This window comes from Oenanthe melanoleuca, chromosome 4 (assembly GCF_029582105.1).
Source record: "Oenanthe melanoleuca isolate GR-GAL-2019-014 chromosome 4, OMel1.0, whole genome shotgun sequence".
Taxonomy (NCBI): Eukaryota; Metazoa; Chordata; class Aves; order Passeriformes; family Muscicapidae; genus Oenanthe; species Oenanthe melanoleuca.
Window position 1 is genome coordinate 13,856,737 of NC_079337.1, and position 12,759 is coordinate 13,869,495.

General features: G+C 36.5%; 1 protein-coding gene across 1 annotated transcript in view; it reads right to left on the reverse strand.

The window, feature by feature from the left end:
• The window catches only part of HHIP (hedgehog interacting protein), a 74,494-nt gene that overhangs the window by 16,547 nt on the left and 45,188 nt on the right, over window positions 1-12,759 (reverse strand). The window contains exons 5-11 of the mRNA XM_056490822.1: window positions 9,161-9,312; window positions 8,550-8,723; window positions 7,563-7,706; window positions 6,560-6,681; window positions 4,413-4,536; window positions 4,027-4,157; window positions 3,346-3,427 (exon numbers count right to left, since the gene is read on the reverse strand). Of these exons, the coding sequence (XP_056346797.1) occupies window positions 3,346-3,427; window positions 4,027-4,157; window positions 4,413-4,536; window positions 6,560-6,681; window positions 7,563-7,706; window positions 8,550-8,723; window positions 9,161-9,312 (929 nt within the window). The remainder of the gene's footprint in view (window positions 1-3,345; window positions 3,428-4,026; window positions 4,158-4,412; window positions 4,537-6,559; window positions 6,682-7,562; window positions 7,707-8,549; window positions 8,724-9,160; window positions 9,313-12,759) is intronic.

The window sequence follows — 12,759 nt, forward strand, 5'->3', positions numbered from 1 at the left end:
TTGGAAGAACTGAACGAAAGTTTTACTGTTGTTCCTGGAATTCTGTATTTCAAACTCTTTGATAATTGTGGCAATCAGAACTTCTGTGTTGATCATGTTCATCAATTTGTCATATATCACCTCAGTTTAATATCTCATTTCTATTACATTTGAAGGAGTGTTTTAGGATGGGACTTTCCCATTGCTGCGTATTGAAGACTAATGCAAAGAGTTCTCTGGATTACCCTCATCTTCTGATCTCATAATGTTTCAACCGGTCCACTTAATTGGGTTTTTTTTCTATATCCAAGTAGGAGATTTCTGTCTTAGCTACATTTGAGACAAGAAAAATAGAAGTCATAGTTATGCTTGAGAACAACTTTGATCATGCAGTAGTTTTCTACAAGAGAAAAGAACATGACCTTAAGCTGTGCCAGGCAGGACATGAGGAAGAATTTTTTCATTGAAAGGGTTTTTAAGCATTGGAATGGACTGCTCAGGGAAGTGATGGAGTCAATGGAATCACCATCCCTGGAGGTGTTCAAGAAACACCTGGACATGGCACTCAGTGCTGTGGCTTAGTTGACGAGGTGGTGATCTGTCAAAGATTGGACTTGCTGATCTTGGAGGTCTTTTCCAAACTTAAAGTTTTTATAACCTAAAAAGATCAAAATAAATCAAATCCTGCACCTTCATGTAGTGTTTAATTTTTAAAATAAAAGAATAATTTTGTAAGCTTGCAGCAGCTTACAAATGACCACTAGCAGAAGAAGATTGGGTTTGCATGGAATAATTAATTTGCAGCAAGGGGCTACTGCAAGGAATGATAATTTTATTCTACACTGCCCCAGGCATGGAAGATTCTCCTTCCAAATTAACAGGTCTGCCAGGGGCCACCTCTCACCTTTTTTAATAAGTAATGAATTTCTAAGACATGATAAATCAATAGTTTGATGATTTTATTTATACCTGCTACTCATAATCCACCTGTAGCACCGTTTGTGTTCTACAAAGCTTAGTGTTGTAGGGTTTATGTGAATATTTGTTGTATTGGTATGGTGCACATCATGAGAAAAAGCAACAAAATATTAACATGGAAAAGAATATTTTCTTGTAAATAACAGTATTTTTTTACAATAACTTTACATGAAGTTTCACCAAAGCCATGGACTTTTAAAGTTGTTTACATGGGTGGTATGAACTTAGCATGGAATGGTAAGTACATCTGTAATGCTCTATTGTGGAAGTCACTCGTTGTCCTTCCCTTAAAATCTGCACTGATGTGAGACTGAAAAACAAAAACTTAAAACTTTGCCTGAATGAAAATTATCCCATGTTTCTGAAAGTGTTACCAAAAATTATATCCCTTTGCCACAGTCTGTTTAATTTCAACTGTGTGCCAATTTAAAAAACTATTTTATAGTTTTCTGGTTACTTTCACCAGTAACAAAACACAGTCTTGACCCTTTTCCATGCATGAAAACAGCCAACCGTGAGTGCAGCAATGGGAGGTCTGGCCTTTCAGGTATGTCAGCTGAAGACCACCCTACTGGAAGAGGTAACAAGAACAAAAAGCTGAGGTCAAACAAGGCAGCCCCATGTAATTAGATACTAATAGTGGATTTAGGGTGTAAAATTCACTTAAAACCATACACCAACAGACTAAACAATCCCAGGAAGAATGGCAAGTTTTGTTCTAAAAAAATGTTTTCAATACCAGAAGGCATAAATAAAACATACATAATAACCTTGACTGACAGACTGCACCAACCTGCAGTAACATCTGCTTACAAATTATTTGCTGTAGTTTTGGGATAGTACAATTATAAAACACTGAAACTCCACTACCACTGAAATTCTACTGTAACTTATAGTACAATGTGCATCTAATGTAATGAGTTTCTTTCTGTATTCCCTTGTTATCCCACTAACAATGTTTAGAATTTAAGCTTGACAAGAAAATAAATTCCTCCCTTAACAGCAAAGCCAAAAATGGAAGTCTAACTGTATCTGATACTCATGGAGGAATATGCTGAAGTAGATGCTGAACAAATAACCAGCTGCTTTTGTAGGGTTTGATGGGGTCAAAGTAATTATACAACAAACTTTGTTTCTGCTGGCTGTCTCATTTTGTGTTGATTTCTGATACTTTTGCAGGATGGATGTGCTACTTTTACATGTCAGAACTTGGTCTGATAGAGCAGGAAGATCCATCATGAAGAACATGGTATTCCCCCAGCTAAAGTGAGTATCTATCTGCTAGTCATCAGCTCCTATTGCTGCTGGGGCCCCTGGGTCATGTTGGGAACTGGATTTTTGCAGTCCTTCCAGATTCCTTAATACTTTCATACCTCCAGCTGTTCTGCAAAGATCATGCCTTGAGGAACTTCGGTTTGATAATTTTCATATATCCTTACCTTTACAATTGGTAACTTAGTCTAAATAATTAGAACAATCCTATTAATTCCATGTCTTATAAATCACTTGAGTGGGATTTATAGGCCCTTTGGAAGCAGTTCTTTAAGAATGGTTAAAGTATTTCATGTATTTCTGGCACAGAGTCCAAGGACAGAGGATTTTCCTCCTTGGTGCTCCAAGCCTGCCCAGGGAGAGACAGGCAATGGAAGGAGTATGGAAGGATGCTGAATATTAGTAAGCAGTGACAACTCACACCTACTGAGAACTGGGTCCTCTCTATTATTGTCCATTGTTGATATCTCCTGCACAACAGAAGAGATGTTTGGGAAAGATTGAACAAATCCCTTAGAGCTTACTTATGGCCAAACTGATACTGGCTAGGACTGCCAAGTTATTTTCTGTACTTGCTTTTTAGTGCACAGCACAGGTATTGTCACACAGTGCTGATCTTTGGAGCCAGCTGCTGTTGTGCACTGTCCCACCACAGGTGAGGAAGCAGCAGTGCTGGGGAGAATTCCATCATCTGCCTTCCACTATGTTGCATAATTTTTTGTGGTACTTAAAAATCATTTGGCTTCAGAACTACCAGGAGCATCTTTTGCCAGTCCAAATGGTTCCACATTAAGTAGGTCTACTTCTCTAAGAAAACATGGTAAGAATATACATCTAGGTGGGAAAGTGGGCAGTTTTCAGCACAATGTCAAAGTGTAAAAACTCCCAGAAGTTAGTGCTGGTTGCCCCTCTGTTTTTCTGACATTCACTTGCTATGAGACAGTGAATCTATTCTGCTTGCTGCTGCTGGAACATTTGCATTTAGGGAGCCCCCTGCATTGAGAATTTTTCTTTTTACTAAGTGTCAGTATTGCATAATTCAGCCGCATGAAGAGAATGGCTTCTGGTTTTTAACCTATGGAAGGAAAGAGATCCCAAGAAAAGTGCAGTACTCACCTTTTTGGGTCAATGATCTTGTAGAGTTTTCCACTGTGAGGCTGTGTCATACTTTTACTGCTTGATAATATGTAAATCTCACCTGTTAGGGAAAACAGTGCAATAAATTACTTCTTCTTTCCTAAGATACTAAACACATGAATTTTATAATCTGGTTGTATTTGCCAAATGAGATTAAAAAACTTCAGAAGAAACACTGAAATATACAACAGAATCATTTGCTATTTGAAGATTTATATAAGCACATTCCCCAAATTGATGCTGCAATGTGAAAAATATTCTATCATAAAAGTTATTTTTTTCATGTAGTATAGAATTGTTTAAAAAAATTAGATTGGTGAGGAAGTGAGAAGAGGGGTCAGTCTGCTCATGCAATATCTTTGTCTCTCAATTCTGTAATGCTGGAAATAAAAGCAAGTATTTTATACATTGTGTCACAATGAGTGCCATGGTTCACAGCATGTGAGACACAGTAAGGATTTTTGCCCCTTCCAGCAACACACTCTCTTCTCAGTTTTTCCTGCAAGGCTGCTGAAATGTAGCTGAGAGCAGTGTAGACAGCATCAGCATAGGACAGATAGCCTTCTTTGTAAACATTTACTATAATTATGAATGCTTCTGCATTCACAAGTTCATAAATTATAAACTTTATAATTTAAGAACAATTATTTTAGTATTTACCTAATTCATCTTCTCCAAATCCCAAGACAGGGCCTGAAAAGAAACCTCTACATGAGCCAGTGTTGCCAAGACAGAGGGGTTTCTCTTGCCACTGTTTGGTTGCAGGACTCTGTTGCAGTGTTAAAAAATTCCTACATTCAAAAACACGTAAGAGAAGAAAGTTATATTACATTTTGAACAGAGAGTTTTCATTGTCCGGATAAATAAGTAAACACTTGCTGCAAGTAGCTACATAGATGCATCTGTTTTATTCCTAGATCTAGAATCTAACCTGCATTACCACACTGCTAAACTGGCAAAGTGACACAATATACAAGACTGTTGGTGTGGCTTTATACAGGCACTTCATGCATGTTTTGTTTAAGAGTGAGTGGTAGAAAACCTACCCATTGCGGTCTCCAAACACGTAACTTCCATAGAGCCTCTCCGACTGGCAGCCTCGATACACAAATCCACCAACCAGGGACCCACTGCTAAATGGTTTGAATTCTAGAAGGGATGGCTCACTCTCTGAAAAGGAACTACCATAGCATTAGATCATATGCATTTTCATATTGATGCACATTTAAGAAAAATGCTACTGCATGAAGAATAGAGAATAATTCCACTTAAAGATTCCTCAGAAATCAAGATGTGTTGCCAGACATAAGATGTTAAAAAAAGCCCCATAAAATTACAACAAATTCTGTTTGTGAAACAATCCATTAGAGATTTCTAAAGGAGAAGTTATAATTGCTTTCTTCCATGTGCACAAGCTGGGAGAATAAAACTACATAAAGATTAGGCTGGACTTCCATTGAAATCAATGTGATTACTGCTATTAATTTCTACATGTCAATCAGTCTGCAGACTGAATCTCCTGAACTTCAGGAACAAAGTAACCCCCATTCACTGTAGAGTCCATTGCAGAAATTCCAGTGATTTTCAGTAGAATTAGTTTTGAAATCCTTTCAATGGTTTGAGAAACTTTCCAAGTCACAGTTTTAAAGATGATATGTGTGTTATATCCCATAAAATATTACTATTACTGGCTGTATCTTCTCATGGTAATTTATTTTATGCTGCTGTGGTAGTTGCAATTCCTATACTTCCCCCCCCCACCTTTTTTTATTTCACAAAACCACAGAGTTTAGTCCTATCAAACAATTCTTCAAGGAATTTTCAGTGTTTCTATTCATGTCGTCAAATACTGCTTAGGGTACAAGCAGGCTCCATGTGACATGCATAATTTTTAAAAAAGCCACAGCCAGTAGACCATTTTTAATGGGAATTTTTTTTTAGTCAGAGGGCTATCTGCAAGTCTTTGATAAATGCATTTCCCAGATTGTTCTACATGAGTTAGAGCTGAAATTTTATGGGGGAGAAAAGGATGATGAACTCTTTTTATTGAAGCCATTGACCCACAGCTTAGTATTAATATTGGCAAGCTGCTCTGGATAGACACAATATTGCTTAGTTTACTCTGCAATAAGGATGCAGTCAAAATTCCATTGGAGCAGTGGTTAACCAAATATTATTCTTTGGTTTGGCTTTTATAAAATGGACACAGAAAATCCATGCAATAACTGAAGTAGTACAATTGCATTATGCTATTGTGTACTGCTGTGGCAGCCAGCATAGCTGCTTTGCTTTTAAGGGAAGTACAGGTGGGAGAACCAAGAGATGTGAATTAGAAAGGGAAATGCTACATTCCAGGAGTCAGGCCAGTTCTCAATGCCTTTACACACCGTTGGCATTTATCACATGTTACCATCAGGAATTTACAAGCTGCTAAATGGGCACTCAAGGCAGCTGATAGCTTAGAGGAAGTGTCCAAACCTGCCTGAACTAGCAAGGGATCTTGGTGAGCATCAGAGCTAAACATCAAACTGAAATTGAGACTGGCAATCATACTGATTCAGAGAGGGCATGAAGCACTTTATTATTTTGAAGTCCCTAATTGAATGTATTTATTTTTTTGTAATTTAATCTAACCTATTCATTTATTATGAAGTAGTAACATAGTGCCTTTTTCTAAGTTTTTTATTTTTAGTAACATTTAAACAGAGCTCAGGCATTTCCCTGTTTGGTTGTGGTCTGTTGTTGTTTATCTCACTTTTTCCACATTACATGAGGTTTCCATTCTCTGTCTTAAAAGATTATTTGTGAAAGACTAAGAATACATTTTCATCATTTCCTGATATTCCAAAATATTCTCTTTATGAGCCAAAACATGCAGCAACAGTGCGACATTTGACAGACTAGCAACTGTCGAATTTGTTAAATCTTATTTACATGACATTCTACACCAACAAGAACAAAGTTGAGTCATTTCAATTTGGTTTTGGCCTGCATCTTTTATCTGCTTCTACACAGAAGTTTTCCCTTGAAAAGACAGAACTTTTCACTTCTACCTCAGATAAGTCTATCCTATGCTGTAAGATTCCTGTCATGGCTATACAGGAGTTCACGTATTCTCTTCTGCTTTCTGTTTATTATTCCAAGGACATAAAACCTGACTGTTGCCAGCAGCCTTACCCTGGATAGAACTTACCATAGTCTTTGCCTTTTATTATTTGTAAGATCCTTGCTGAAGATCTGTTCTTTCCATTTGAATCTGAACAAAGTATGGTTAAATTGATGTTTACATCTGTTGGGTGCCGGTCCACAGCACACCTTTAAAACAAGAAAAAAAGAGAAAATCAATGGGAAAGGTGAGTTCATAACATATAATATCAATATGAAGCATTACATTTTAAAGTGTTATTGTTTCTTTGTGGTGCCTCTTCATTTGAGGGATCTGTTTCATGCTGAGCCAAATTACCTGAGAAATGTGTTATATTTATACACAGGAGATAATATAACTTTCCCATTCCTACACCATTTCTATGTAGTATGAAATAAAAGTATTTTTCCCTAGTGATATAATGTCATCTGCACTATAGCACCTGAAAAGAATAGTGCCTTAAGCTAAATGAACTTATATGGTGTAGGAATTTTGGACTGTTAAAAAGTCCAAGAATCAAGTCCTTATCTGAACAACTTGACTTTCTGATTTGTTTCAAACCATGACTTTAAATGTCACTTTAGTACTACCACCCACCTAATTTGCTGAATTATGTGTTGTTTAGTTAAAGCATTGTTCTCCTCCTTGCCATTGTTTAGATATCACCAGATGTTCTCATTTGTTCTCCACGTGTCTTTTTTTCCCAGTCAAGATTCCCATCTCAGCCGTACTTTACCAACCCTCTGCTTTAAGCTATTTTCTTCCACAAAGGTAGTAATTTTATTACTAATTAAAACTAAAAATCCTGTACTTTGTTTCTGTAATTTTGGTCTTGACTTGTTGTAGCTGTGCATGCTCTTCTCTTTCCTCTTTGCCAATGTACATTTGTTTCTAACTGGGACATATCTGTGGAGGTGGAGGAGTGGAAGATTCAAAAAGTTCACGGATGCTTTTATTATTGAAATATTGCTGCCTGACTGTATAAAAAAAAACCCTGGTTGAAAACAGTGTCTGCTCCAGAGTAATTTCAGTTTAATTGAAACTTACTTACCGGCCTGGATTGTGGAGTCCATGTGCAAAAATCTCAGGAGGTTGGTTTGTGCTGTTGAAGTGTGGGTTGCTCCGTGGGATGGAGTAAGGGACATTGCACAAGTCAGTATTGACATCGAGGCGCAATACAGAACCTGTGAAATCACTGATGAGAGAGTTGGAGGGTAAAATAATTGCATTTCTTAAAGTATTTTATTGGTAGATTTAATCCATATAATACTAGAGTGAGCCAGCAAAATAAACGATCCACTTTACTGATTAATCATGTAGAGACTGATTTCATGGTGGATGCAAGTCCAAAGAAGAGCAGCAGAGCCTTTCAAAGATTCAGTTTGGCAAGTATCTTGCCTTGCTATGTGCAGACTAAAATGCCTCTAACCATGTTGTTGAGAGGCAATTTGATCATAAGAACAACTTTCCAAGCATCATAATTGTTTAGGGCCTCAAATATGAGGCTCCTAACTCTTTTATACTGTGTCATCTAGAGTAACTATGGACATAATCACATTGTAATTACAAAGTGCTTTTTGCTCATCACACTTTGGATCCTACTTTTGAATTCAACAATTTCTAGTCACAATACAATCCAAAAACTAATTATGTAGAAAGCAAATGAGAAAAAAAAATGTATTCTTTGAATGGAGGTGGTGATATTTTTGGTAAAGATTCAGAACTTTCTTGTTATATGAAACACAGGAGAAACTAAAATGTTTTAACTTACATTTGTGATTGTGATGGAAGAAAGGAGAAGTAGAAGAAGAAAATTATTTTCATAAACATGAAAATATGTGATATTTAAATTAATTATATTCCATTAATTTAAAACCAAGTACTACAATTGCCCTCTGGTCTGGGCTTTGAGTTTATCCTTATACTTAAAAAATACTTTAAAAACCACAGTAGCACCTGCAATTCTGCTGAGCCAAAGAGGCCTTTTGAGCATTTTTGAGCTTTATAATAGAAATCTATCCACTGGTAGTTTTTGTACCTTAAACCATCCATTTCCTCCATGTCATCTAGAGTGATCATGCCATCTCCAAGAAAAATGTATAGGAAACCATCTGGGCCAAACAGCAGCTGTCCTCCTAGATGTTTTCGATGTAGTTCTGCTACTTCTAAAAACACTCTTGCTGTCCTCATGTCAACTTGGTGTGGATTTTTCCTGCAAGTTGAAGATATGAACACAGTTTTCACAGTTCACTATCACTGTTCTTCTTTCTGAAAATAACTTGACTCATTCAAATTATGCTTTGAGATGTGGATGTTGTAACTTGGTGGAAAAATGCCTAACAGTTTTTTCTGAGAAATTTCAATTTTCTAGCATTTACAAACAATTACTTAGATGCTTATACATAATAAGTAGGAAGTAATTAAAATTAAAAAGTTACTGAATAACTGAAAAAAAAAGGTCTTGAAAAAAAAGAGTATACTTACTGTCATTCCAAAACTACTATTTGAAATAAAATCCACAATAGTTTTTCTGCAGGTGCCCAAGCTTACACATTGTAAACCTCATGTTCATTTTAGAAATTAGAAATACTAAAGTGCAGACGTTGCTGAGAAATAGAGAGTTTGTTAATTTTAGACTTCTACTGATACCTGGATACTGTGTATTCTACGACCCTAAGGATGTGGTCATGAGGTCCAATAGCCCACCGTTCTTGGTTGGTGGTATAAGACACATACAGCTTTCCATTTTTCTTGTAATTGGGGTGGAATGCAAGGCTTAACAGTCCTCTTTCATCTCCTCCCTGCAGTCAAATAAAAAACACAAAGAATTGTGAAGTTAATTATGTTCTTTATTGTGTTTCAGCTGGAACCCAAAAAAAAAAAAAAAGTTTCTTTCTTGTGGATAATCTTTGCCCAAACTCTTTTATTTCTTTCCTGACTACTGCACAAAAAGGATTATAAAACATTTCACTTTGGGGAAGTCTTTAAGAGTTAGAACAAGACAATTGCCTTATGTAGTTATCTATGCACAAGTCTGTTACGCCACTTTTGTGGAGTGATTTGTGTATGTAATCTTTGGGAAGCCATGAAGACAAGTTTAAGTGATGTGAAGGATTCTTTGCTGGGTTACTAGGTTGCTTGTAATTCGTAGAAGATGAATAAAAAGGTCTATAATCAGCAGTCACTTCTAATCCAAGTATCCAAAACCTAAAACATAGTGCTGGCTGCCAACTCCCACTGTCTTGGCAATATGTTTAGAAAACAGTTAAATTGCTTGTGTAATATGTAAACCTTTGTTTTACCCTGGAGGCAGCAACATCAGTTGTCACAACTATGGTGGTCTGTTCATCATAGCTGGTGTACTGTAGGTAATAAGCAGCCTTGGTCTGTGTGCAGAGAAATCATAGTTTTACATGTGGTCCCTCACTGGAAAGGTTTTTTGTTATTTTTTTAAAAATAAAAATAGCAAAATCACAGAACAACTTTCTTTTGTTATTATGTTTGCCATGAAGATTAGTACAGTTATATGTTAAGCAATCCATATAATGTACTGTGACAATGCAAATACCCTTAAATAGAACTTTAATAGAAGGCTATTTTGTTTTGGCTACTAAAAAGCTTCTAAAAAATGTATGTACTATTACTATGCCTAAAACTGTATTTGTATAAACAAAGAATAAAACTTAGATTCATTTGTTGCTCTTGAGGCAACACAGGGAGGGAAGATGAGGCACGGAAATAAACACAGCACATAGTTAACAATTCAAATTCAATTAATGTATGTGATATAAGGGGATAGATGTTTTGGGCTTTGACTCAGGACTTGCCAGCTCTTCAAAACAAAACCAGTGACTCTCTTGTAGATTCAAGTGCTCCAGCTCTGCGCCCATAAGGAGACAATGTTTTGCAGCTCTAACCACACCCAAGATAACTAATTATGAAATTTGAAATTATAAGAGAGAATGAAGCTTTAAAATGTATTTGCACTTCAGAGTGATGGATGGGCCTGTCTTCCTGTTGAAAGTCATCCCACAAAGGGCCTAATTGGGAAAGTGCACAGCTTTAATTTATTTTAATTCAACATGATTGCCGTACTTCCTTTTTAATCACAACCACCAAAGAGAAACCTCAGTCAGAAATGGAGATGTAAATAGGTCAAGAGATTTCCATGCAAACAGAATTGTACAATAAAATCTGGATCCTGCTAATTTAGAGGCAGACAAAATTTGCTAGTTTGTTTGCTAGAAAAATTTAGTTTCAGGGAGTTATCAGAGAGGTTAGTTTTGAAAGTCTATCTAGAGCTGCCAAATCAGTTGCAGTCATCATGGATGAAGGGACTGCCAATCCAGCTCTTTCTCCCTTATGAGCCAACAATAATTCTGCAGCTGAGACTGAACTGATTGTAGATATTATTGTTTGAGTTTCTAAGGGTTTTGACCAAGTTGCTCTGATAAAGTCTGAAGCAAAGGGAGGCAAATCAGTTGCTTGGGGAACAGGAAGGCATATTTCAAAGATTCCTGATGAATGATTCTATCTGTTGTGCCCAGACAAAGACAGTCCTATTTCTTCTCCTGAGAGATGAGTTCAACTCATTTAAGGGCCCAGGAATGTCAGTGAGTCACACTAGGTCTGCCATGCAAGGTGAGTTATTGAAAGTATTAGTAAGAAAAGATCTTTTTGTTACTGAGCTGAAGATTTTATTTAGTGTTTGATGCCATGGCAGCCGTCTCAGTGTGAAAGTGAAGTTGTTGAAAGTGTAAACAGGTGAAAAATAAATTAAGAGCTTTTAATGAAGTACACATGAAACAAGAATTTGAAAAATGAATGCAACATGGGACCTGCAAGGTAGTAACTATGGCAAGTTGCATTTGTAGGATGAGGCTATGACTTTTACTCTGCTGTCTTGCATGATTGTTAGAGAGCAGTGTATCATTTTTTAGATTGTTTCTATTGATTCTTAAAAAGTCACACTGCTGTTTTTCAAAGTCAGATAGACACATTTTCTTCTAAAAAGTCTATTTACTCAGGCAGTTAATAAAAACTTTGTGAAAATCCCTCCAAGACATTGAAATCAGTGTGGCATCAAGCCATTAGTCGGCTTATGTTCAACTAGAAATCCAGATGAGTTTTTCCATATTTAGTTTTCCTGGTTTTGGAAACTGATTCTTCATGTGTATTTTCAACTTTATCATTAACTGGCAGACCTGTTCTTCCCAATCAAATTCCTGCTACAACTTCCATAGCTTTTGAAATGTTCTCTATGTGCCAGAAAGTATACAGTTGTAATTCTGAAGTGTTGTCTCATATGCTGTATGGTAAAGGGAGAGATATCTGGCAAAATCCCTTAGAAGCAGTAATTTTAGTACTCTCAAACTGAATAATTATGTACAAAATCTCAGATTTTCTCCCTAGAATATTCCTCACTTTTATTTTTTTATCAATGGGCTTTTGATGTGAAACCAGCATCCCAGGCTTTGCAGTCTTTCCTGTGGATACCATGTGTCAAATATCTGTATCTTTTTCTTGGCAACTTGAAAGGTTATTGAATCTTTGGAAGTTTCTATTTAGATGAAACCTACAAACCAACAAACTGTAGATGACAAAGCAGCTTGTATGATTCTGCACTGCACTATTTGATGGAATAAACATTAATGTTTGTCAGTTGTATAAGGAAGGGTAAGAAGAATGAGACAAATCTTTGTATTCCATTGGGATGTCTGTTGAAGACAAAGAATGATGGTTGGCTGAAATGAGTATTAATTACTTAAACATACTGTGGACTGGGGCCAATGTGAAATTTGTGTCGTAACTGAATCTGGCAGCTCCCACTTTCGATGTCTGCCTGTGCTGCTCTGTGGCTTGAACGCTCCCCTCTCCTGTTCGAGGCTGCGACACCTTCTGCACCAACACTGACCTTTCTTTCAAAACTGATCTCCTTGGGCCAGGCACTTTGGACCTTTAGACCCCAGTTTGGTCTAGTTTAATACCACAGCCATGAGAATAATTTAATCAGAATTCCATAAAGTCAGCACAAAGCCAAGTAAACATTAAAACAAAATGTTTCTATATTTTTCATTTTTAAAGGGCTGTTTAGCTACGTTATGTCAATTCTTAAAGTATATTGCAGCAGTATGTGTTCTCAACTGAAGGATATTGTTGATACTTCTTTTTGCAATTTCTGCTATAATAGATTTACACTTGTAAAAATGTTAAACAAGTGCACAAAACGATCCACTTGTATTTTGACC